This window comes from Saccostrea echinata, unplaced genomic scaffold, assembly GCF_033153115.1.
Source record: "Saccostrea echinata isolate AGI-Se365-2 ecotype Australia unplaced genomic scaffold, CSIRO_AGI_Sech_v1 ptg000012l, whole genome shotgun sequence".
NCBI classification, from domain to species: Eukaryota; Metazoa; Mollusca; class Bivalvia; order Ostreida; family Ostreidae; genus Saccostrea; species Saccostrea echinata.
The window spans coordinates 22944131-22969903 of record NW_026889761.1 but is presented as its reverse complement, the minus strand read 5'-3'; the positions used below and the strand labels follow the sequence as shown (position 1 = coordinate 22969903).

The window sequence follows — 25773 nt, the reverse complement described above, 5'->3', positions numbered from 1 at the left end:
TGAAATAAAATAACATTTTATTATTCTCAACATTAACAGTGTCACGTCCCTGGTTTCTTCTTTTTGAAGTACACAGGAGCTGCCTCATAGAGCCAGTCAGGGTCAACAACACACAGGTCTCTGAAATTGACAGATGGGAATCAAAAGTGTCATATCTCTCCTCTTGATATATACAAATATAATTTTTTTGGTTGACATCTTTAAACAATATTTTTCTGAAACTCTCAGCTATAAAAGAAAAGATTTTTGAACTTTGCCAATTTTTACAAAATGAAATCTTAAAAATAAAAAAAAAGTTAAAGTACTGGTAAATACAAATCATTTTCATTTTTTGTTCTTGCTATACAAGCTATCATATTTTATGGCCTAAAATACTAAAACCATGGTCTAAAACAGTAATGTTTTATAAAAGGAAACAATTGAATGTAAGTCCCATAACTTTCTGTCTATTGTTCCCCCACTGAGTTCCCTTTTACTGGATAATTGGCTATAGATAGTTTTCGATAGACACAATTTTAGCAACAGTTATTCCCCATTGGTAGCCATTTTGGAGGTCAACATGCCTAGATTCCTTCAATTTAAAATTGTCATACTGGACATTTAGGTACAGAAAACACCATTTTTCAGATGAATATACGTTTGTTAAAGCCTCTTTTAATTCCGAATTTTAATATTGTAAAGGTTTCTTCCTTCATATTTCTGCCATACATGTCTTGAATTGGTTGCTCAAAGATAAGAACTCACCGGTTTGACCTCCAAGATAGCGGCCAAGGGGAATAACTTGGAGGGAAAATATATCATACGAGAACTATGTATACATTCTTCAAAGTGACCATTATTGGATTATACCTATGGATTCCCTATAAGTCTGTGAATGACTGTACCTCATATAACACTTGGTTGTTTGGACTAGCTCATTATAAATGACATAGGCAGGTTTACATCTAAACAACACAGAGGATGGGTGAATAGAGACTGTCTTCCTTGATGATAACTGAAAAATAACCTTGTCTTATCACTTGTCTAATATAGTCAGATGTATTACACTGCTCATTCAGCAAGAAAAACATCATCAAAGAAATATACATGTATCATGTACATGTATTTCATTAGATACATATTTAAAAGAAGGAAAATTTATTTTGGTCTACTTGTATAAGAACAGTCATATGTAAAACCTGAAGAGGAGGAATAAAATGCAATAGCTCACTGAGGTATATTCAGATCCATCTTTTTGCAATTCAGCAGCATTCATAAAGAAACCATGAGACAGACATTTCCTGTAAAAAGTAAAGAAAATAATTTATCAAATGTACCTATAATCATCATAATTCCACAAACCCATTAAGTTGTATGATGTATGACTTCTACCCACCTGATGATGGTGGTATCATTCTTACACGACTTGATGGGAAACTCCATTCTGTCACAGATATCAAACAGCTGTTTTCTAACTTCGGTTGCTGTCTTCATGTTTCTTTGGTTGATGAAGTTCTCCATACACCATTCCTACATTAGAAATATATTGTCATCATAGAGCATACTTTTCTGCACAATATCAGCACACTGCACACAGTCACACTACACAACAGCTGTCATTCTTCAGAGCACACAGCCCTGCATACTATCAAAATGCACAGCAAAAACTTCATAGCAAACTTTCAAACTGGCTAGACATAGAGAGCATATTGCTACACACTACAGCACACAATCTAACTTTGCAGAATACTGCATAGAATACTGTCAAAATACACAGCAGAATATCATAAAGCTCATTGTCACCCTAAATAGTTTGTCATACTAAACAGCATCATGTCATACCGTCACACTGCTTAGCAGGCCTAGCTTATGTAAAATATATTACATCTTCTTGTGCCCCGTAGAATGCACAATAAATCTGATAAACTCTATTTACAAATACTCAACAGCGAGCCACCCTCTCTCTTATAAGGAGTAGTTTTATTTTGGGGAAGAGAGTTGCCCTTAAATGAAGAAATTTTATAGGGAAATAGTTTAGAGCAGAATGTTTCATTATGAGGAAAACTCAGTAAAGGTGTAGGTATGACTGTAGCCTACCTTCCTGCCTGTGACTATCTTTTAGGCATAACTATTTAGCCTACCTTATTGCCTATGTCTGTCTTGTTGGTATGACTGTAGTCTACCTTATTGCCTTTGTCTGCCTTGTTGGTATGACTGTAGCATACCTTAATGCCTTTAACTGCCTTGAGGTTATAATTGTGTAGTCTACCTTATTGTCTTTAGCTGCCTTGTAGGTATAATTGTGTAGCATAACATTTTGCCTTTTACTTAATGGTTATCTTACTGCCTTTAACTGCCTTGTAGCAGTAACTGTGTAACCTACCTTATTGCCTTTGACTGCCTTGTTGTGACTGTGTACTCTACCTTGCCTTGGTATGATTGTGTAGCCTACCTTACTGCCTTTGACTGCCTTGTAGGCCTTAAATATATTCAGCAGCATTATATGATCGCCTTCACTTGACACAAACTTCTGTCTTGCTGCCAGAGCTTCTTCCCTCTGTCAAAACAAAATCACACTACTGTAAATCACCTTTTATTTGCGAGAACTTATTTTCGCGTAATTACGCGAGACAGTGTACTCGCAAAAATTTCATTCTTGCCTACAATAATAATTCTTATGATTATATAAACATAAGAAATATCCACACTTCATGAAAATTTTGCCTCGCTAATGAAGAGACTTGACTATCTCGAGGAAATAAGGTGTAGCGAAAATTTAGTGATTTGCAGTATAGTTACTAAAAATGAATAATTCAGCTCAATAATTTACAGTGAAAACAAAATCACACTATAGTTACAAAATATAAACAATTCAGCTCAATAATTGTCAGCATTAACTCTTAAATTAACTCTTAACTCTTAAATTCTGCACACCATCCACAGTCTTATTTGTTTGTTGTTTAATGTCCCTTGTGAGAATTTTTCACTCTTATGGAGATGCCACCAATTGCCAGTGAAGGGCTGCAAATTAAGACTCAGGGTCATTGAACAGTGAGGTATCTTTTTTTATGCCAGCACCTACTGCGACATGGTACCTTGGTTTATATTGTCTCATCCAAAGGACTGTCTCCTGCAGTGGGATTCGAACCCACGATGTAAGGATCAACTCCTTACACTGTGACTCTAGAGCAAACACTCTAACCACTGCGCCAAGCGGGCACCATCCACAGTAAGATAGTTTAATAGTCTTACCTTGCTCTGTGGTGTTACCAGGACAGAGTCCACTGACAACAGAGATACAATAGTCAGGATCTCCTCTCTGTAAATTTATATGTAATACAATTACATACAAAGAACAAATTAAGAACTACTTCAATGACTGATGTTGTAAGACAGTTATATCATGGTTATCTTCATAATAAAGTCTGTATCATATATATCCATGCAGTGTCATGTCTACACTGCTTACAGCTATTCTGTTATTTGATATACATGTACATGTATATGTATGTTTTAAGAACTGACAAACAGCTACATGTATTCTCTTATTTGATAATTTTTAATGCCAGAAGAACCTACAGACAGCTATTCTCCTTAGCGATCAATAGAGTTTTCCCGAGTCTTGGTTCCAGAGGAAAAGCTGCCATTTGTCTCCCTACTGGGGTCAGCTACAACAAGAAAAGAATATACTATTCATGTAAAAACAAGGTAAATAGTGGTGTTTACAAGAAGTCTACAAACTAAACATGTCCATGCACATAACAGAGTACACTCACGCTGGGTTGCATTAGTTTTTAAGGCAAAAGAACAAAGAGGTACCACAAGAACAATTAGGCACCATGTTTTATTCAAATGAAGTATTATGGCATAGCCAGACATTACAGAAGCATCACACTTTTCTTAAGCTGGTTATTCTGAATCAACAGTCGTTGAAAATACTGTAAACCAACTTTTATTCGTGAGCGAGAAATATCCAAGAGTTTTGTGACCTTCTTTTACTTGAAAATATTTCTTGTCGTGAATCAATTATTCACCTACATGTATGTATTTATGTAGAATGTTGCCTTGGTCACAAAAATTAGTAGTCGCAGATGGATTCTTAACTGAAGATTCACAAGTTAAAGATGTCGCGAATAATAGTTGGTTTACAATAATTTCTGTACATTTCGTTACAATAATTTTGCACTGGAAAATATAGCTGGTAATATTTCTGTTCTGATACCTTTATAGTGTTTTCTTTGACAACAGCCCCCAGATTGTGTAGTTGATGGACTGCAGCAATAATGGACTAAAAATAGAACAGACAGATCAGACTTTCATATCAACATTTACTGCAAATCAACAACTTCTGTAAGAACAGACTGTCATAAACTCATGACTTGAATATTCATTTTAGTAAAAATCCATAAAATATGATGCAAACAACCACAAGTAAATATTAAATGTATTTAAATATTGTTCATGACAACAAATTCAGTTTCTTAGCCTTGAGGGATTGATGCAGTTGAGAGATGATTATAGATAATAAACATAAACATAAACATAATAAACATTGTTATCATTCAGGTTTCTGTTCCAAAAATAGCCATGCATTTGATTCCCATAGTTCTTGAAGACAACTTGAAGACAACTCACAACTGTAGCTATGAATAGTACACTACACATACATACAGCTGAACTTCGGTATCTTGAACACTGATATCTCGAAATACCATGAATATGTCGAAGTGATTGGAAAGTCCCATGCCCTTTTTCTTTAAGTATTTTACCCTCAATATCTCGAACCAACAGATATCTCAGATATCTCAAAGTTTATTCTCGGTCCCATCAAGTTTGAGATAATGATGTTTGACCATATTTACCTCTGTTGAAGGCTTGTCCATGAAGTCAAAGTTAACTATGTCTGAGATTCCGAGGGCCAGTAGCTGCAGGACAACACTGGACAGGTTACACCTAAATACACAAAAATATAGGTGATATATTGCACCTAAATTTACCTAAAAACATATGATATGCTGCATCTAAATACACAAAAAAAATGCTCATGTATTACTCCAACTCCTAAATATACATTGAATAAAACAGAATTTTGCATGAAATTGTGTCCCTCCTCCAACATTTAAAAACAGAAGCTCTATAGTAATATTGAATTCTAATGCAACTGTTTTATAAAATGAATTTTGATTCATTTGGCTAATGCAACATGTTTTAGGCAGTTAAACAAGCATTAATGAGAGTGAAAGCTTTTGACTGTGACGTCACTCCGTGATGTTTTTCAGAAAATAAAACTCAACAAAATAAGACGTAGACATCAAACAAAGGGCACAAATTGCATTAGAATGGGAATAACTATCTTCTAATTGGTATTTACGACCGTTAATGCTGATTTAACGGTCGCAAACATCTGTTTTACTGGCTTCGCTTATGTGTCGCCGGTAAAACTCAGTTTGCGACCGTTAAATCAGCATTATCAGTCCAAAATTAGAAGATAGTTATTCCCTAATTAGTAGAGCTTACAACATTTTAAATATATGAAATATTTTAAAAGGTATTCAGAAGACTAAACCCCTTATTTGCTGGTGCTATGTAAAAAGTCAAAACATACAAAATGCTGCATTAAATAATATTATGTTCATGTATCCCGGATGAAGTGAACTGTCAAAAGTGTTACCTTTAGATTTCTGGAATAGTTTCACTTTGGGTTTCTGGATTAGTTTTACCTTTGGATTTCTGGAATTTCTGGATTTTTTTTTATACCTTTGGATTTCTGGAATAGTTTTACCTTCTGATTTCTAGAATAGTGTTACCTTTGGATTTCTGGAATAGTATTGTCACTGAACTGCTCAAACTCCTGCTCGGTATACAGTCTATAACATGACCCAGCTGATTCCCGCCCCGCCCTCCCTGTCCGCTGTAAGGCCTGGGCCTTGGAAACCTTAACAACCTTCAACAGGTCAAGGCCACTGTTTGGGTTGAACACTCTAGAGTGAACAGAAGTGAGCATTATAGAATAAAATTACCATCATTAAGTTTTAAAAAATAAAATATATCTACAGTCAAGAAAAACCATAACAAGCTGTCATTTGTGAGAGACTGAGTATAAATCTTTTAAGCAGTGTGTATTACTGTAAGCGTACATGTACAATCAAACCTCGTTTTCTCGAACTCAATGGGACTGAGAAAAAATTTCGAGATATCTGAGGATTCGAGATATCAGGGGTAAAATACTTAAAGAAAAAGTGGTTGGGACTTCCAAATCACTTCGACATATCCATGGTATTCCCGATATCAGTGTTTGAGATACCTAAGTTCAACTGTATTAAATTTGGCTGTGTATTCTGTTTAATGCCTATGATGGAAAGCAACTTTCATTAAATCAAGTACATCCCTAAATGCCTTGTGTATTCATATTTACAGTAAAACTTAGTTCCATGGAAGTCACTGGGACTTTGAATTTTGCTTTGTTATAACCAAAATTAAATCAGACTATAATGAATATAGTTCAAAGTCTTTTATGGGATTCATAAAAGCTTCCTTATATCTGACAATTCCTTATAAGTGAATTCTTTATAAATGAGTTTTACTGTATATGTAGCACATTCAAAAAGCACATTATCAAGTCCTAGCCAACTTTTAGAATAATCTGTTTCTGCCATATATCGTTCATGCTAAATGTAATCACTTTACAGTAAATTGCTTACTTTGCCTTCACAACTCCAGAATCCACAACAAACTTGATTCCCTGTATGGTGACTGAGGTCTCAGCTATATTGGTGGCTACTATCACCTTTCTACACCCCTATAGAGATATCAAAAAAGGCTTACAATAACATATCAATAGATGCTTACAACTACAATATATCAACATGCTTACATCAACAATATATCAACAGAGGCTTACAAAAACAATATATCAACAGAGGCTTGCATTGACATATCAACACAGGCTTACAATTACAATATACCAACACAGGCTTACAATAACGATATATCAACACAGGCTTACAATAACAATATATCAACACAGGCTTACAATCACAATGCATCAGCAGAGGTTTACGAAATTTACAATTGTACAGCACAGATTTACAATATAGACTTGAATTTGAAAAATACTAGCATCTCAATTGTATGCTATTTACCGTTTTGCTTGACACTTCAAATGAATTTACTTATCCAGTATGTACCTTAGGAGTTGGTTTGAAGACCTTAAGCTGGGCATGTGAAGGAAGAGCTGCATACAAAGGGCAGACAATCAGATGTGCCATGTTCTCCTCTGCTGTACGAGTTATGTCCCTTATAGTTCTCACAGCAGACTCAATCTCTTCTTGTCCAGTCAGAAACATCAATATATCCTTGCTGCAACACAGGGAAAAAAATTCAAAATGAGCAAAATCTTCTATTATATTAAACATTTTTAAAAATATATAATTGTTAAATAAGTGTATCTATGTTTATAAAATATGTTAAAAGAAATACAAATTTCTTTGTTGAGACTCAGCCTTATTATGATTGATTGTTTTATTGTTTTACGTCCCTTGTGAAAATTTTTCACTTATACAGTGAGAAGTCACTGTATAACGGTGAAGGGCTTCAAACATAGATCTTTACTTGGCACTCAGGGCCACTGAGCAGTGGAGGTTCTTTATCAAGCCAATGCCTACTATGACATGGGACCTTGGTTTTTAAGGTCACATCCTAAAGATCCATGACTTTCAATTCTAGTGCCAGGTGCTTGGCACAGTGCTTAACACAATGCCAGGAACGACAATCGAACCCGTTACCTCCCAATTATGAAGCAAGCATCCTACCACTAGGCTACAGATAAATCTTATGTAAAAAGTCAATATCAGTCAATAATACACATCAAAATACAATGTCTGTAGGCAAATCTCAACAAATGTCCAGAGACAAATTTATTTTGGAATGATGTACTGACAGCATGATGGAATGAAACATCTCAACAACTTTGTAGGCTAGACACAAGATAAAATAAATCTGTTAAATATAAATATTACCTACCTATTATCACTACTAATATTAGTACCGGTATATAGTAAGGCTTGAGGCCCTATGGTCCACCAGGAACCAAAAGGAACCATGATGATATAGTAAGGCTTACTTTGGAGGCTCCGCCCTGTGGATTTGGAACAATGTTACTATGGAGGAAAATGTGTAGTCTGACTGAGGCTCGGGGGCATAGTACACCTACAATGAAACAAAGACAAAGAAATCAAAGAATCCATGTCAGATGTCCAAATGCTGGACTCTGGAAAGCCTCTACAGGCAAAATTATGCTCTTCGTGAATACTAGTATTTAAAATTATTATTTAATTTTTTTTCCTATTAAGATTTATCATTTTAATAAGAGTATTTAAAATGAGCTAAATTGAGAAAAAAAAATTGTGTAAACAGTTTTATTAAAGTTTTGAATACTTAAATATTGTTGCACTTTAAGGTGCTAAAAATTCATTTCTTTTTTTGTTGGACATGAAATATAAAATACACATTCAATCTAAGATAAAGTTCAATAACCATTTACACATTTGTATCTCATTTGCAGTTAAATTTCAAATATTATCACTTAGTTTATAAATACACAGCAGCATTTGCTGTTGAGTGCCAGATAAAACCAGTTCCTACAATACCAACTTACATTTGTGTTCAATTTATCAATAAAGATTATCATATTCAGATGTCATTTATTAATGCCCTGTTCACACAAATGCGCATGAAACATTTAATTCGAGATAAATTAATTTGAAGTAAAATGATGCAAATTAAACTAATTCAAATTAAATTGCGTTCATACGACAGTCAATGCAAAGTAAACTAATGCGAATCAAAATTTTTCTATACAGTAAGGTTATCATGACGTCATTTGCAAATCATGTCACCTTATGCAGATAGAGCAGATTACATTTGACATAATAGCGTACTGTCTATACAGATGTTTAGTGATAAACTTAATTTTTCGTGCGAAGTAATTTGATGCGCAGTAAATTAATTTGAATTAAACTAATTCGCATTAAATTCTCCATGTGAATGCAGTTAAAATTTAATTTGCAGTAACTTACGTTTCCTTGGTCAGGAATTAAACTCCCCATGTGAACAGGGCATAAGAAAGCTTAAGTATATGAAATATACAGATTAGTGATGGGAATCAATAAGAATTTCTTCTTGTTACTAACATAAACTTTTTGGTAGGCCTATACACTTTTATCTGTGATGAATATAAAGTAACACAGAGTAACCAAGAAAAAAGTCATGCACATGTATGAGGACTTTTCTATTGTGGGAATATTCAAGTGGAGCACTTCATTTCAGTAAAAGACTGAGCATGATGTGCCATTGTCAAGCACCTTTTAATGGAATTAAATTGAAATGATTTTTTCATATAATTGAGCATTTGGAACATACCAACATTCGACTGATTTTTCATTATAATTGATGACTGGAACAACACTAATAAAGATAGCAGACTTTAATTTTAAACTGATGTTATGGCAAATGATTCCCCCTTTTTACCTGTACAGGGTACTGCCTTCCCTCTAGATACAGCACCGGGGCAGCATTGAAGTATGCTGAGAAATGATCCACGTCCATTGTGGCAGACATGACAAGTATCTGTAATCAAAATCACAATCAGAAAGTTCAGTTTCATCTTAATTGGTAATTTTGTGTTAATTAATGAGAAGTAGGACAATGAGCTGTGCATAGCATGAGCTCTTTAAATACAAAGTTGCAATCACTGGATATTAAGGAGTTGAATATTATTGGGGGTAACTTCTCCAGCTCAATTTTTTTTTTATTTCATCCTTCATAAGTAGTATTTTTAATTTTTTTTGTTTGAAATTTTGTGATTCCATTTGAAAATGCAATACCAATGACACAGGACTTGAATATTTTGTGATTATATTTCTCAACATTTTGACAGAACAATAAAAATCCATAAAAACTGGACAACCACAGAAATGATACTGCGTTTCATACCAGTATACTGTATAACCCATAATGTGTCCACTTTTGCTGTTTATTAAAATTTGAACACCAATATAAATGTAAATGAAAAAAATGAAAATATTATATACTTTTTAATTCTTTATCTTTTCTGGAGGCACCATTTGAAGGGAATTACAGAAAAACCTAACTTAGGAAGTTCTCTATGACATTGTAGATATATCACACCTATGTGAAAAGTAATTATTGTAAAAAATATACATGTACATGTTCAGTGTCCAGCCAAAGATGTTCTTGTAACATATTTTCTTCCTAATATTCCATGCCAAGACAAAAAACCCACATAAATGCCATTCATTTAGCAAAAATATAACTTAACACAGATGTGAACCAAAACCTTTTAGAGATTGTTCTATCAACCTGTTTGCAGTAAATACCTCCTTTGGTAAATTCTTACCTTGAGTGACCTGATTCCCCTGGCCTTCCTCCTGGACTGGCCTTTTTTTTAGTGACTTCTTACCTGGAGTGGCCTGATTCCCCTAGCCTTTCTCCTTGCCTGGCCTTGATTTGTTACTTCTTACCTTGAGTGGCCTGATTTTCCTAGCCTTTCTCCTGGCCTGAGTTTGTTTTTGGTGACTTCTTACCTTAAGTGGCCTGATTCCCCTAGACTTCCTCCTGGGTTTTGTCTGTTGATTTCTCACCTTGAGAGACCTGATTTCCCAAGCCTTCCTCCTGGACTGTTTTTTTTTAGTGACTTCTTACCTGGCCTGATTCTCCTAGCCTTTCTTCTGGCCTGGCCTTGTTTTGTTACTTCTTACCTTGAGTTCTTGATCCCCCTAGCCTTTCTCCTGGCCTGGGTTTGTTTCTGGTGATTTCTTACCTTGAGGAGCTCGATTCTCCTTGCCTTCCTCATGGCTTGGCTTGGGTTTGTTTTTGGTGAATTTTTACCTTGAGGGGCCTTCATCCTGGCTTTGCTTTGGTTTGTTTTTGGTGAATTCTTACCTTGAGGGGCATTCATCCTAGCTTGGCCTTAGTTTGTTTTTGGTGAATTCTTACCTTGAGTGTTGAGTGACCTGATTCCCCTGGCCATCCTCTTGGGTTTGTTTCTATTGATTTCTTACCTTGAGTGGCCTGATTTCCCTAGCCTTTCTTAAAGTTTCTCCTGGACTTTTTTTTTTACTGACTTCTCACCATGAGTTCTTAATTCCCCTAGCCTTCCTCCTGGCTTGGGTTTGTTTCTTGTGACTTCTTGAGTGGCCTGATTCCCCTTACCTTTCTCCTTGCCTAGACTTCTTACCTAGAATGGCCTGATTCCTTTAGCCTTTCTCCTGACCTGGTTTTTTTTTGGTGACTTCTTACCTTCAGAGTGGCCTGATTTCCCTAGCCTTCCTGCTGTCCTAGGTTTCTTTTAGATGACTTCTTACCTTGAGTGGCCTGATTCCCCTAGTCTTCCTCCTGGTCTGGGTTTGTTTTTGGTGACTTCTTACCTTGAGTGGTCTGATTTCCCTAGTCTTCCTCCTGGTCTGGGTTTGTTTTTGGTGACTTCTTACCTTGAGTGGCCTGATTCCCCTAGCCTTCCTCCTGGCCTGGGCTTGTTTCACCACTCCAAACAAGACATCTGTGTGGATTGTCCTCTCGTGAGCCTCATCCAAAATCACTATGGAGTACCTGAAGAAAAACTATGAACTCAGATAGCTGTGTAAATTATTTGTACAGGGACATATTTTAATATTTTGTATTTGAGGGGTCATGAACTTTTGATTTCCATCTATGGTACATGTTTGCTACCCCAGCAATCTGAAATAATTCAAATTCAGTGTTATTTTTTGTTGAAATGCTTTAATATATCCAACATGAAATTTGTTGGCTGCTTTCTAATAGCTACTTTAGATCTTTGATTAGTCATGATTTATTTTTGGATATACATGTACTCTTAAATTACTCATACTACTTTTAGATTACAGATGAGGTAAAATATACACAAAGTGTTAATATTTTCAGTACATATAAAAAAGTAGTCTTTTAATATCAGATTTGTTTGTCACCTCTTCATAAGCGGGTCCAGGATTGCCTCCCTCAGTAACATTCCGTCTGTCATGTATTTAATTTTAGTATTCTCTGACGTGACATCTTCAAACCTCACACAGTATCCAACCTGGTGAAAAATAAAAGTTAACAGCATAACTAAAAGATGGAAAAGTACATTATGATTTATTCATGTACATGTATGTCACTTGTCTGCATATACAATGTAAGTGTATAATTTTTTTGACATTTTTGACAATAAAACCATGACATGTGAGAAAATGTGACTTGCATTGAAAGCATGCAACTGAATCACACATGCAATATACAGTTAACATCTGCTCCTGTAGGATCAAAACTCATTGACAGATAATACAGATAAAACAGCATCGTGTACATTCAAAATAATTTGTGAATAATTTTACTTCAACATGAAGTGAAACACCATATCAATAATGTAAAATTTAAGTCTAAAGTTCAGAGCTCTATGGGAGAAATGAAGGAAGGGGGGATGATAGCAGGCATGGTATGTAAATTTTAGCAATGGTAGAACAATTCTGTCCATAACATTGCTACATGAAGCAGTTTTTCTCTAAACTAACAAAGTGACAATTTCCTACTGATGAATACAGAGCAGTGTGGTACCTTTTGTCCTAGTTCTGTCCCTTGTTCCTCGGCTACCCTCTGTGATATGGTAATGGCGGCCACTCTTCTGGGCTTTAAAATAAAGCATCCATACATATAGACATGGCAAGTATTAAAAATACAGACAGCTCATTTTATATCTGTTGTCACTTTTAGAAATTTTTAAAACACAGTTATATACCTGTGTTACAGCAATAATGGCATTTTTGTTGACATTTGCCTCCAAAAGATACTGAAATACAAATAAATAGCATGTATTACTTTTTGATCAAGTTGTAAAATCCATCTGACAAAGATATTATTTTATTTGGGGATTGATATGCATCATTCATCATTATGGTGATAAGTACATGGATATCAGTGAATATGAAAAAAATTCAAAAAATGTTTCATACATTTTTTGCAATAATATGAAATAGTTTAATTTTGATTGTAACGTGCGATTTAATTAGATAGAAAAATTAGCTTATACCATATGACCTTTATTGTCTAAAACATAAATCCCCTTGATAATAAATTTAAACTTTGTACAATTTGAAGGCAATTTTGAAGGAAAATTGAAATTTTTAAATACTTATTGATAGAAAATTGAATAATAATGAATCTGGGTTGGAAACTTGGAACAGTATACACAGTATACTCATGGTTTTATAAGCATAAACTAATTAACCCAAACCGGGTTATACAGTATAACTGGGGAGCTAATAAATTTATTCTTTAGATAAGTACATTAAAATTTCTATCTATATAATAAATTCAAGTTACAGATGTATGTGCACAGAGCTAACAAATAAACTGAAAAGTTTTCTTCATCATAAAAATTTTAGATTTAATTTGAATGAAAACTGTATCATAATACTTCTTTATGATTAATTTTTCTAAGCTGAGGCAAAGATACTTCCTAGTCAAAGTTGATTTGCTGCATTATTGTTTTGCATAACATAATTGATCTAAGCTACCCAATATTAATGTCCCATTAGTGCTGATGTAACTTTGACTGACTTTTCTTTTTACAGATACTATGTTTTCAACTACAAAAAATGAAGAAATTGAAATAATATCTTTATGAATTTCAATTGAAAAACATATAAATTTTGAAAAATGTTTTACGTAAGTCTGTGATAGAGATAATGTCAGAGATGCCAAGTTCCATGATTGCTATTAAATGCTTGTTAATTATTTCCCAGGTGTTCAACATCTGCTTGGAAACTGTCATATTCAAGTAAACAACTTTAATGCCTACGAAAATAAATTTAAATGACGTATATTTCTGTGCCCACTTCTAATAATAAATGATTATGGTATATAAGTGGTTTTACCACTTCCGGTTTCCCCTTTCAGTGTATGTACTACAATTTTCTGTGGTATTTGAGTGATTATACCACTTCCTGTTTATCCTATAACAGTGGACTCAGGGTATAACAGGATGTTTGTAACATTGGTTTAGATCTCATTATGACCAATACTGTGGAATCATCATTGTTCGTGGGGGATCAATGTTCGTGGATTTCGTGGGCAACCCTTACCCACGAATTTACATCACCACGAACAATTTTTTTTCAATGTACTGATTAATTAAATCTACCAAATAAATGAGCTGCCCACAAAATTACATCCCCATGAACCAATAAAATTTTGCTTGCCCATGAACATTGACCCCCACGAATTTAAATGATTCCACAGCACTCATTATATCCAGGGTCTGCATTTCACACGCTGACAGTTGATCGGTTGTATCAATGATACATGTGTATATTCTATAATTTCCTGTGGTTATTGAGTGGTATAACCACTTCCTGTTTCTCCTATTATTGCTAGCGCTCTCAAGCGCTAGCAACTACGTTAGTCTAAATTTCTGGAATACGCATGCTCGACTTCACGGTCGGGCATTCTGGGAAAACTACTGAAGATAGTCTGTACGATGATAATTTCGTTTTATCATAAAAAATAGATATGATCCAAATTCTGAATTTCTTAATTAATTGTCTAACCTACTATTAAATGTACAAGAAAAATTTGGGTCATATAATGCCAAGATTGTAGAGATCAACTGGTAAAACCTAGCTTTCCATACAGCTAACCATGTATACTACCTTCCTAGATGATTCCGGCAATTGAGTGACTTTACCACTTGTTGTTTCCTCTATTTATAATACATGTGTATGTCTACAAATTAATTGTGGTATTTGAGTGACTTTACCACTTCCTGTTTCCTCTATTAATAATACATGTGTATGTCCTACAATTAACTGTGGTATTTGAGTAGTTTTACCACTTCCTGTTTCCTCTGTTAATAGTACATGTGTTATGTCCTACAATTAACTGTGGTATTTGAGTGACTTTACTACTTCCTGTTTCCCGTATCAGGTGGTTGTATCAATAGAACAAGTGTGTGTCCTACAATTACCTGTTGTTCCTAAGTGGTTTTACTATTTCCTGTCTCCTCTAGTACTATGGTTGTATCAATGGTACATTTGTATGTTCTGCAATTAACTGTGGTATTTGATTTTTTTAACCATTTTCTGTTTCTTCAATACTATGCTTGTATCCACTGACAGTATGTGTCTTTTTAACAATTACCTGTGGTATTTGAGAGGTTACAAGTTTACAATTACCTTGAAGTTCGGTATTTGAGTGGTATAACCACTTACTGTTTCCCCCATTAGTATGCATGGTTGTATCAATAGTTCATGTGTCCTTCAATTACCTGTGGTATTTGAGTGGTTTTACCACTTCCTGTTTCCCCAATTAGTATGCATGGTTGTATCAATAGTACATGTGTCCAACAATTACCTGCAGTATTTGAGTGGTTTTACCACTTCCTCCTTCCCCCATTACCCGGTAGTATGCATGGTTGTATCAATGGTACATGAGTCCTACAATTACCTGCAGTATTTGAGTGGTTTTACCACTTCCTGTTTTCCCTTTTTAGTATGCATGGTTGTATCAATAGTATGTGCATCTTACAATTGCCTGCAGTATTTGAGAGGTTTCACCACTTCCTGTTTTACCTTTTAGTGTGCATGGTTATATCAATAGTACATGTGTCCTACTATTACCTGCGGTATTTGCGGGTTTTTCTACCACTTCCTGTTTACCCCATTAGCATGCATGGTTGTATCGATAGTACATGTGTCCTACAATTACATGCGGTATTTGAGTGGTTTTACCACTTCCTGTTTCCCACATTAACATGAATGGTTGTATCAATAGTACATGTGTCCTACAATTACCTGTGGTATTTGAGTGGTTTTACCACTTCCTGTTTCCCCTATCAGTATAGCTGTGTCTAGTCTCTGTATCTGGTTAATTATCTTCCCCCGGGCAGGAAATATTGGGAGGTTCCTCTTCTCCTGGAGGAGTTTCTCTGACACATAACTATTGTTACCATTATCTGAAATTATAAATGAATGCTCAATCATGTTAATAAAGAAAATTATCATTGCTTAGTTATACATGGAACATAGTCAGAGATCATTATACAACCTAAGCTATGTACAGTATAATATGCTTAAAGTGCCAGGGACAGACAATTTTGCTCATTTTTAATGTATCAGTATATATGTTTTGTTCTGACATATACTTTAAAATCATGGTGAAGGAAAATCACTGCTGTAAGCATAAATCTATTATAAGCATATTTGCTATAAGCATGCTTTACTGTCCATATAATTATTACTTATTATGTTGTATGTATTTTTATGTAATGAATCAGATTCCAGTAAAAATAGACCACTCCTCTTGGCAAACCCATACTTCATTAAAAAGACCTTCCAACAATAAAGCTCACTCCCCCAGAACCCTTGGAGATTTAATTGATGACAACAAATGATAAATTACATTTTAATGACCATGGTAACAATAAAACTAAAAATAGCCTCCCAATGTATCATTATGGACAGATCCCTAATATTAGAAGTGGGCGGGACAGGGTCACAAACTTCATTTCACTTTCACACCACAAAGTGACCACTAAAACCCCCAGAATGGAACCTATATAATCATTTACACTATGTCTAGACATAATCTCATTCTCATTTGTCTCTTTAACAGTCAAAGAACAGGAAACATTTGCATATGTTGAAACTTAAATGTAAAACATCTCTGCATGATCATGCTTTCTTAATTAGACACTTCTGCATAAGCATCTATTTTAATTATATGCATGCAAATCTATTGATGAGATACTGCCCTATAACATCATGTTTAAACAAATTTTTAAATCATTAACTATCCAGTGAAATATACACTGACAATATGTTAATTAATTACAAGTTCTAAAGTTGAAGATTCTGAATGCAATTTAACTGCAGCCCACAGTAAAACCTACACATGTCAAATTATTAAAATTCCAATTAATACATTGTAATAAACAGCTTTTAGGATGTCATTTCTGACTTACATCAAAGAACCATCAAACATATATATCCATTTCCAGTATTTATTTGAAACCTAATCAGAGGCAATGACATTTCAGAACAATTTATGACACTCTAATTTTTCAGAATTTCCTAGGTTCTTGCTGATATTACTATTGGAAATAGTGTTTATATAAGCTGAGTAGCTATTGAAGCCTAAATCATGTAAATCACGTAAAACTTGAGCGTCCAGAATGCTTTGTATATATTTTATTTTCATCGAAAAGATTTCAAATACCTGTACAGGTACACAAGGGCAATAATTATGACATCGTTATATTCTTTAACTGATCCTCTCTATTAACTCACTCACTGTCAGTCCTTTCTTATGACTTCAACAAATACAGGAATGTCAATTTAAATATGATGTATTTCTTAATTAATTTTGCAGGAGAGTTATGTTTTAATGACCTTGAGACAGAAGGATGTTTGCTGATGATGATCTAGAGCTATTCACCATCCCTTATTATAATTTCTTAAGTATAAGTCCCTGTAAGTGCTCATCTTTTCCAATTTTTAAGTACACTGGGTAATTATTAGGATATATTTATAGTGCACATTATTTAATGGCAATAATTAACAAATTGATTCTGCAAGATTCCTGAGTGTGTGTGGTACATGTACATGTATGTGTCTGGACAGTTGGGCTGACATTAATCTCTACATGTATATATACAATAAAATGACCACTATGTGATGATTTTGTGGGAGGGCCAGACAGAGCAAAAGGTCACCCACATAGTGGTCATCATTGAGTCAAGGTTATTTATAGGCCAAGATGGTTAGGTATAATAAAGACAGTAATCACTTCCTGTCTATATAAAGTACGTAGGAAGACCAATTAAGTGCTCCTATAGATGTGCAATAAGCACATTTGAATAGTACATAAAGTTCTCTTTAATGCAGATCATCATTAATTAATTAATTAACTAAATTCTAGTAAATAGTACTGCAATATCCATGAATGGGTAAGTCCAAACAACATTTACAAATGAAAAATGGGGTTAGAATTTTGTAATTAATTTGTTAATACAGTCATCAATCATATACATGTAGATAAAGAAATTACTACTTTATAAAATCTATTATAAGAAGTTGTCCCTTTTCAATTTTTTTTTCATACACTCTTCAGCATTTTGTAGAAAGTCAGTCTTCCTATGATCAGAATTGAAAACATGATATGTTTTGTCTGAAAATGCTAGCTCATCATTTCTGTCTCTCTTTAAATAAACATTATTTTAGTCTGAAGATTAGAAGTTCCATGAAATTTGTTATTTAATACTCCTTTAATGTGAAGATAATTTGTTTAGGGGGGCAGTTAATCAACCTAAAATGGATATCAAGTCAACAGTTAAATGACCACATTTTCTTCTACTTCACTAAACTCACAAAATTCCTTAATATCAACGATCCCTTTTAAAACCAGGCTTGGACGTCACCATAAAAAACAGTCATTCCCTTCATTTAACAATCAAGTTCTGCTTGTACATTTCCTAATCATAGGTCAAAGGTCAGTGGGCAGTGGTCAATCCCTGCAGGGCTGGGTCAGCAGAGGGTCAGGAGTTTTTGTCCAGATCAGCAGAGACCTCCTCACAAAGCCACCCCTAAACTGACCACTTCATGTGGGAATCTCAAGTGACTTTCATTGAATTTATCAGACAGGAGTGAGAGTCATTATCAAATTTGACAAGGAAATTACTGTTCAACATGTTTGATCAGACTTAACTGAACATTTCACCCTGCCGGCCAGATCTGAACCGTGGTGAATGACCGACACTGCCCGAACTTACCCTGTGACTTGTCAACGCACACTGGCCAATGGTCAAACAGTGGTCAACCCATACATACTACCTCAATCTCATAGAGAAGCCTCTAATTTATGACAATTAGTCTGACTTTATTAAACATTTCATTTCCTTTCAGATTATTTGTAAAAACATTAAAAAAATTATCAAAGAAAAGAGATATAAATTTTAGGAGAGTGATTGCAATGAAATATTATAATCCTAAAATGACAAAACCGCAGTTAAATGACCACATTTTTTTCTATTTCACTGAACTCACAGAATTCCTTATTATCAAAGATCCCTTAAAAACCAAGATTGGATGTCACCTTAACAAACAAGTTACTTAATTTGTTTGCACATTACAAGAATCCATCTTAAAAAAATAATAATAATTCAAAAAAATAAAATAATAATAATGATGCTTAAAATTCCCTGCCTTGTCTGCAAATGTGATTTATATTTCAAAATCCCTGTATTATCCTTTGGGTATGTTACAATTAATAGAAGCACCACTGACATCTACTAGCTACCACTGAACTCTTCAATGTGAGATTGAATGTTGATTTTGGCTTATGATGTTGCACTTGCACAGCATTCAATTCTTGCGACATCAAAATAATAATCATAACTTAATATGGTGTTTTAAATGCCATATAGCTTTCCACATACTTTATAAGCAAAATAAATGTGGAATGTAAATATTCTTAAAATGACAAAACCTCAGGATGAATATTAAATTTGAAGTTTTTGTTTTTGTTATTGTTGCAAATGACATACTTGATTATGTTAATCCTGCAAATGTTTGTTGCAAAGGAAGAAACTGATTTCTTTTTTTAGCAGACTGTGTTCTCTTCTACAATTTGTCTTCAGTAATTCTCTTTCACATACCTTCAAGCTGCCTATATAAAGAATTGTCCAGATTCTGCAGTGACAGATTACAGTAGCCCAGCATTTAAAAATACTTTATGTTGATGATGTTAAACAGAAAACATTAGCTGTTTCTAGAATTCATTTCAAAAGAAGCATCTATTATGATGTCATTCAAAAAAATATGCCAAACAGACACCCACACTTTGGTGTAATTTTCTGACAATCTACAGCTGTGTAATGACAGAACCCATTGGAAGTATTATTATGCAGTATTTACATTTATAGTGATTCCTGTAGCAGTATATAAAATACAGATAAATATTTGTAACTTGAACATTGATATGTCAAATACCATCTACTGTGGTGTTGCCATGCTATTTTCATGATGCTGACTTACACCAGGTTAAAATATACACTGTAATTGAATTATTGCTGTGACACAGTGTGCTTAATGTACCAGTAAAAATGCTGTGTGTTTGTACAATGCTTTAAATGCTGCTGCATGCTTCATGTTTGCTTTTATGTTTCTTTTTAAGATAAATTATCCAGAATATATACTGTTATATTGCAGTGTGTTTCTCTTCTAATGTGTCTATAAGATTGATGGAGATAACTTGCAGTTCATACTTATTAATATTTACATCCACTGAATATTATTTCCTTTATTTCTTATAAAAACCATTGCCGTTAATTAGTCCATAAACAACACTGAGAAAGCCACCTGCATAGATTTCTTAAGCAACAGCTGTTCAATCAATTATGCATACAATGTCATACACATCTATATTAAATACAATATTAAAGATATAAATATAAACTATAAAATGTCTGTCTTTGTTTGTTAGTACAGGAATTAACATTGCAGCTACTGCAGAAAAAATTCACATAACCCGCTTTTTTTTCTTTTTAAGAATTCAGATTAATGTACACATTGTCTCTGACTACGGTACTTACTGTGATGAGACAGGGTGTATTTAAACTTCTTTGAAGGAGGACCATCCTCTGGCATTCTCATTTTGTTCCCCCTGTTCAATCTGTTCTTTAACTATTTCTTTTCAACTCTGATACCACATCTTTGAAATTCTAAAAGTAGGATTGAATCTTTACAGAAACATAAAAACTCTCCTCAATTTAAGCACTGAATTTCAGAGCATGTTGTCATGACTGAGATGTACAAATATTCACATCACATGATCAATGTATCTTACAGACAAAAGTTTGTGTGCTGGGTACTGAAACATAAAGAAGATAAAAAAAAAAGAAGTCATGAAAACACTGGCAGCTGGTGGGATTTAGATTTATGGAAATAGATAAGTTTAACCCCCCCCCCCCCCAAAAAAAAAAAAAACAACAAACAAACAAACTTGGTCACACAATTAAAATATATCTAATATAAGAGTGTTGCTGTGATAAATATTTCCACGAATTTTCATTAAAAAATGTAATTCGAAATTGTGATTTTTTTTCTCTCTCTCTCTCTTTTTGGGGTACTACTAAACAGAGTACGCTAGAGTACGATAGAGTACTTTAGAGTACGCTAGAAAAAATGTGTAGTTTAATGCAATTAAATTGTTTATTCATGTAAATATAACTCGATTAAACATTATTATAAACTAATATTGCAATATTTATTTCAAAATATTTGTTTTTAGCGCTATTTTGACAAGAAAATAACATTCATGATTCAATGCATTAAACTGTTAAAGATTATTAACACTCTGATCTCGATTAATATTTTGTTTCAGACTTACTAACTTCAACTAAATTTTATCAAAAATTAAATTTATTGCCCTATATAAATATTTTTTACATTAACAATGAAACATTTCAACATGTTCAAGTTAAATTATATCGGGATCAAACGATAAACCGTCACCTGAAATCAGAATTTGAAATAACTCCTAAAATACATATAAATACAAATCTAATTTAAAATATATATTCATTATGTTTAACTAAAGTAGAAAAACATACAAAAAGTAGTTAAATTGCATTAAATTATTAAATTTTACTAGCGTACTCTAAAGTACTCTATCGTACTAGCGTACTCTGTTTAGTAGGACCGCTCTTTTTGCGTTTGTGTGTGGAAGATTAACAGATATAATTAACTCCTCACAGGCACACAGACAGCATTTTCTGGAATTTTTCAATTAATTACCAACAGATTTCCCTCGAGATCTTGTTCTCACTTGATTCTCTGAGACGGATCATTTCAAGACTAACATCTTCACTAATCAGCTAACCATACATGTATATCTGATACATGAACCAAATAATGAAAATTCATTTCATGACAAAGCTGTAACTCACTGCATATGAAATAAATATGTCAAAAGAGAAACATAACTGCCAATAGATGAAGCCTACAAAGCAGTTACCACGTCACCAACCCAATCAATTTCATCAACTATTCCCAGAGGACCAAAAAATAACGTGTATTTATTACTGCAAAGGACATCTGACAACGTCCATGAATTTCCAGACGACTGTGGAGCATGGGGGCGTACTGGCACATCAGTCAACTCCACCTTTACAACACAGAAAGGCAAGCTGAAGTCTGTTTTCATCAAGAATGAACTCTATTGCCTCGAGAAGATGGTCCAGGGTCAACGCCAGTATCCTCCGATGGAGCCACAGCCATCCGAAGATGAAATCGTAAAAAGTCATCGCTACTACGCAAAGTCTAAGATCGACGAAAATTACAAAAAAAGGGTCACCATCTTCACAAAACTGCCCAAGGAGTATGAAGAGAAACAGAAAATAGCTCTAGTGGAATACCAAGGAGAGCAGAATTCCGTAAGGACGCCCCATGGCAACAACAAAACCACAGAGGAGCCTTACATGAGGACAGATCCAGGGATCCTACGCGAAGCCGCTAAAATTACACAACAAAACCACCAAATGCCAATCAAAACATGCCACCAAATGATGCTCGATGACTCCATGAATGCTCCAAATGCCAAGCAAATAAGGGATAAAGTTTACAGGGAATCCAAGAAGGAAGACAACCCTAAACTCCACAATATTGCTGATGAGGTTTTAGCGGCTATTTCTATGTGCCAGAACGGGGAAAGCAACATCAGGGAACTATTTATAACACCAAACAAACCCCCAAGCATAATCATTTATTCAGAAGAACAACTGGAAGATTTAAAGACAAATTGTACAGGCTCCAATGGTAGCGTTCTGGGCATAGACCGTACTTTTAACCTGGGTCCATGTTTTGTGACAACTACTACATACAAAAACCGGAAAATCATAAAAAAAGAAACTCTGCAAAACCCCATTTTCCTTGGGCCCACTTTGCTGCATTGGGATGGGGAAACAGATTCATACTACAAATTTTTCTGCCATTTAAATTCAAAACTGGGATTCCCAAATGGTCTTAAAATAGGCAGCGATGAGGAAAAAGCCATATTGAAAGCTGTTCGTCATGCATTTAAGGATCCTATCCAACTGCTTTGCACCAAACACCTAAAGGATAACGTCCGAAGATATCTAAAGGACAAAGAAGGTTGCAGCACGAAGGAAAGGGAACACATCATTTCCACCATATTTGGACAGGAAGGCCTTATAAACGCAGACGACTCATTCTCATTCGATTCCAAAACAGCGGACTTGGACAGCCATTTGAAGCACAAATTTCCCCAGTTCCAACAACATTTTGAAAATCGCCTAAAACCTCTACTTCAAAAACATGTATACACCCCACTTCAAACAGGGATAATCGAGGAACAATGGACCAACAACAATTCGGAATCCATGAATAATCGCTTAAAGCAGTCGTTAAATTGGAAGCCCCACAAAATACCAGACCTTATCGCAAAAATTAACGAAATAAGTGCTATCCAGTTCCACGACCTCCGCTGTGCTCTTCATGGCAACGGGAACTATGTCTTAGAGGACTCCCAGAAACAACATAAGGTTGCCCCCGACGTATGGCTGAAGCTGAGCAGGTCGGAAAAGAACAGAAGAGTGTGGAAACTTCTCGGTCAGAAACCCATTGCCAAAGACAAGACCAACTACATTAAAAGTACCAATTGCAGCTTTCAGGTAAAAAAAAATGTTTTAAAATATTTCTTAATAATTTTATGATTGTTTACCAGATTTTTTTAAAATCTCAAATACATGCATCAATGTATTGATTATTCTTTTTATTTCTAACAGATTCCACCAACATCCAAAGTGGCTCAAAAACCGTGTCAGCGGAAAAGACCAAAAGCAGAGCGAACCAGGTGCTAAATACTCCCGATTCAAACCGATTTTACCGATTTGTGACTCTACCGATATATGTGAACATTTTGTGACAGAAACACCGAGATTGACATTACCGATATGTGACCGATTTGTGACAGAAGCACCAAAAATTACTTTACCGATTAGGGACTCTGTGCAACGTCCATTATAGAACTGATTTATGACAATAGTGAGTAAATGTACATGTTTAAAGTTTTATGCGTATTTGAAAAAGATTGTGTATTGGAGAACTAAGTCTGGGCCCTGGTAGGGCGTCGTGTTTGACACGATAAGAACAGTTCTCTAAATACAATCTCATTCTTAATTTTTATTAGTAATTTCTATGGTAAGTATATGTCATGTAAATATATTGTATATACTTGTTCAATATTATATTATATGTTAGTTATAATATGTTTCTAATGAAATAGTAGCTCTATGAATGTAGTGCATGTTAAAAGGTTTTATTAAAAATATTATTTGGTTTTGTTTAGTTTATTATTTTATAAAATGCTCTCATCCAAATTACCTAGCTGTTATGCATGTTAAATAGTTTTGCTGTACTTTGTATACATGTACGTAGTTCCATATAGTTTTCATATGTTGTATATATTCTGCTTTGCGTAATTAACTCTATTATAAGATGTATTTTATTAAATAGTTGCTCCACCAATGATATGCATGATAGATACAATGTTGTTGTAAATATTATGTACATTCGTATGTAGAATTGGCACAGTGCGTGAAGTTAAGTCATTTTTAAGATGTATCTAATCAAATACTATTAATAGTAGCTCCGTATAGTGCAAGTGGAATAGTTTTGTTGTAAATTATATGTTAGCTAAAATATTGGAATAATTACATTAAAAGTTTTTTTTATGAAATAGTAGCTCTGTCAATGTAGTGCATTTTAAAAAGTTTTATTGTAAATATTATGTGCTTTTGATTAGTTTATAACTTTATAAAATGCTATTAACCAAATTATCTAGCTGTTATGCATGTTAAATAGTTTTGCTGTACTTTGTATATGTAGTTCTTTATAGTTTCCATGTAGTTCTTTATTTATTTTTACAGCTCTTATTCCAACTCAATTTAACAAATTTTCAACATTTTTCTTATACATTTAAAAAAATTTAAGTTAAATGAATAAAAAGTAATAGTTTTATTTTTTTCCCAAAATAATATTCAAAGTGAGTTCGTTTGGCTCTTCTTTCGATGTTAATGTTAGTGTTTTTTAAATATATTTATTTTCCAAATTCAAAATTATGGCTCTTTTTTTGGGATGGCCTCCACGTGGCAAGAGCTGGGCAACGTAATCTATAGACTTTTTTAAAATAGTCTATTGATAACGGCTAACGATCCAAATATTTGATAATCTAAAAGTAGTTTTTTTTTTTTTTATTAATATACGTCAAAATTTTTATATGAGAAACTAATCTTATAAATTTTTTCCATCATAATTTTTAATACCCAATAAAATATTTTTTTTTAAATTAACTACATGGTATGTATGGTTTTAATTGACAATTATTAACTTTTAATTTCCATTTGGGTCCATTTCATTTCCATTTGGGTCTATTTTGATTTTTAATTGACAATTATAAACTTTTAATTTCCATTTGGGTCCATTTGATTTCCATTTGGGTCCATTTGATTTCCATTTGGGTCCATTTGGGTTCCATTTGGGTCCATTTGGGTAAATCGACGCACCCGCCAAGACAAGTACTTAAAACTTTTTTACATTTTATCCGCTTGAAAATGTACAAATGTACAAGTAAGAAAAATCCTACCTCTAAAAATATTTACACATGGGCGCTGCCATTTTTACCTTTGACCCATTTGTAGACAACATC

General features: G+C 34.0%; 1 protein-coding gene across 3 annotated transcripts; it reads right to left on the bottom strand.

The window, feature by feature from the left end:
- LOC133185561 (ATP-dependent RNA helicase DHX33-like) lies at window positions 1-25725 on the bottom strand. Of its 3 annotated transcripts, XM_061320853.1 has the most exons (21): window positions 25711-25725; window positions 20639-20767; window positions 15843-16003; window positions 12791-12841; window positions 12610-12681; window positions 11985-12094; window positions 11490-11607; window positions 9508-9606; window positions 8102-8187; window positions 7167-7338; window positions 6681-6778; window positions 5787-5960; window positions 4842-4932; window positions 4202-4267; window positions 3559-3647; window positions 3232-3298; window positions 2432-2536; window positions 1376-1509; window positions 1211-1280; window positions 885-994; window positions 1-120 (listed from the first exon to the last, which is right to left on the bottom strand). In XM_061320853.1, exons 2-21 carry the CDS (start codon window positions 20697-20699, stop codon window positions 42-44), a joined length of 2013 nt encoding a protein of 670 aa, XP_061176837.1. In that variant the 5' UTR covers window positions 20700-20767; window positions 25711-25725; the 3' UTR covers window positions 1-41. The 3 variants fall into 3 exon arrangements, with proteins under 3 accessions (XP_061176837.1, XP_061176836.1, XP_061176838.1); XM_061320852.1 differs by lacking the exons at window positions 20639-20767; window positions 25711-25725 and adding an exon at window positions 19703-19791; XM_061320854.1 differs by lacking the exons at window positions 15843-16003; window positions 20639-20767; window positions 25711-25725 and adding an exon at window positions 15317-15359.
- Between the last annotated feature and the right edge of the window lie 48 nt (window positions 25726-25773).

What these genes read in the sequence shown, in the direction of transcription:
- LOC133185561 (XM_061320852.1), bottom strand. Translation starts at nt 19,766, where the DNA reads ATGCTGGGCTACTGTAATCTGTCACTGCAGAATCTGGACAATTCTTTA. An exon ending in TCAAAGAAAACACTATAAAG is followed by an intron (nt 3,648 to 4,201) that starts GTATCAGAACAG and finishes TTCTTGTTGTAG; the next exon opens with CTGACCCCAGTAGGGAGACA. An exon ending in AATGATACCACCATCATCAG is followed by an intron (nt 1,281 to 1,375) that starts GTGGGTAGAAGT and finishes TACTTTTTACAG; the next exon opens with GAAATGTCTGTCTCATGGTT.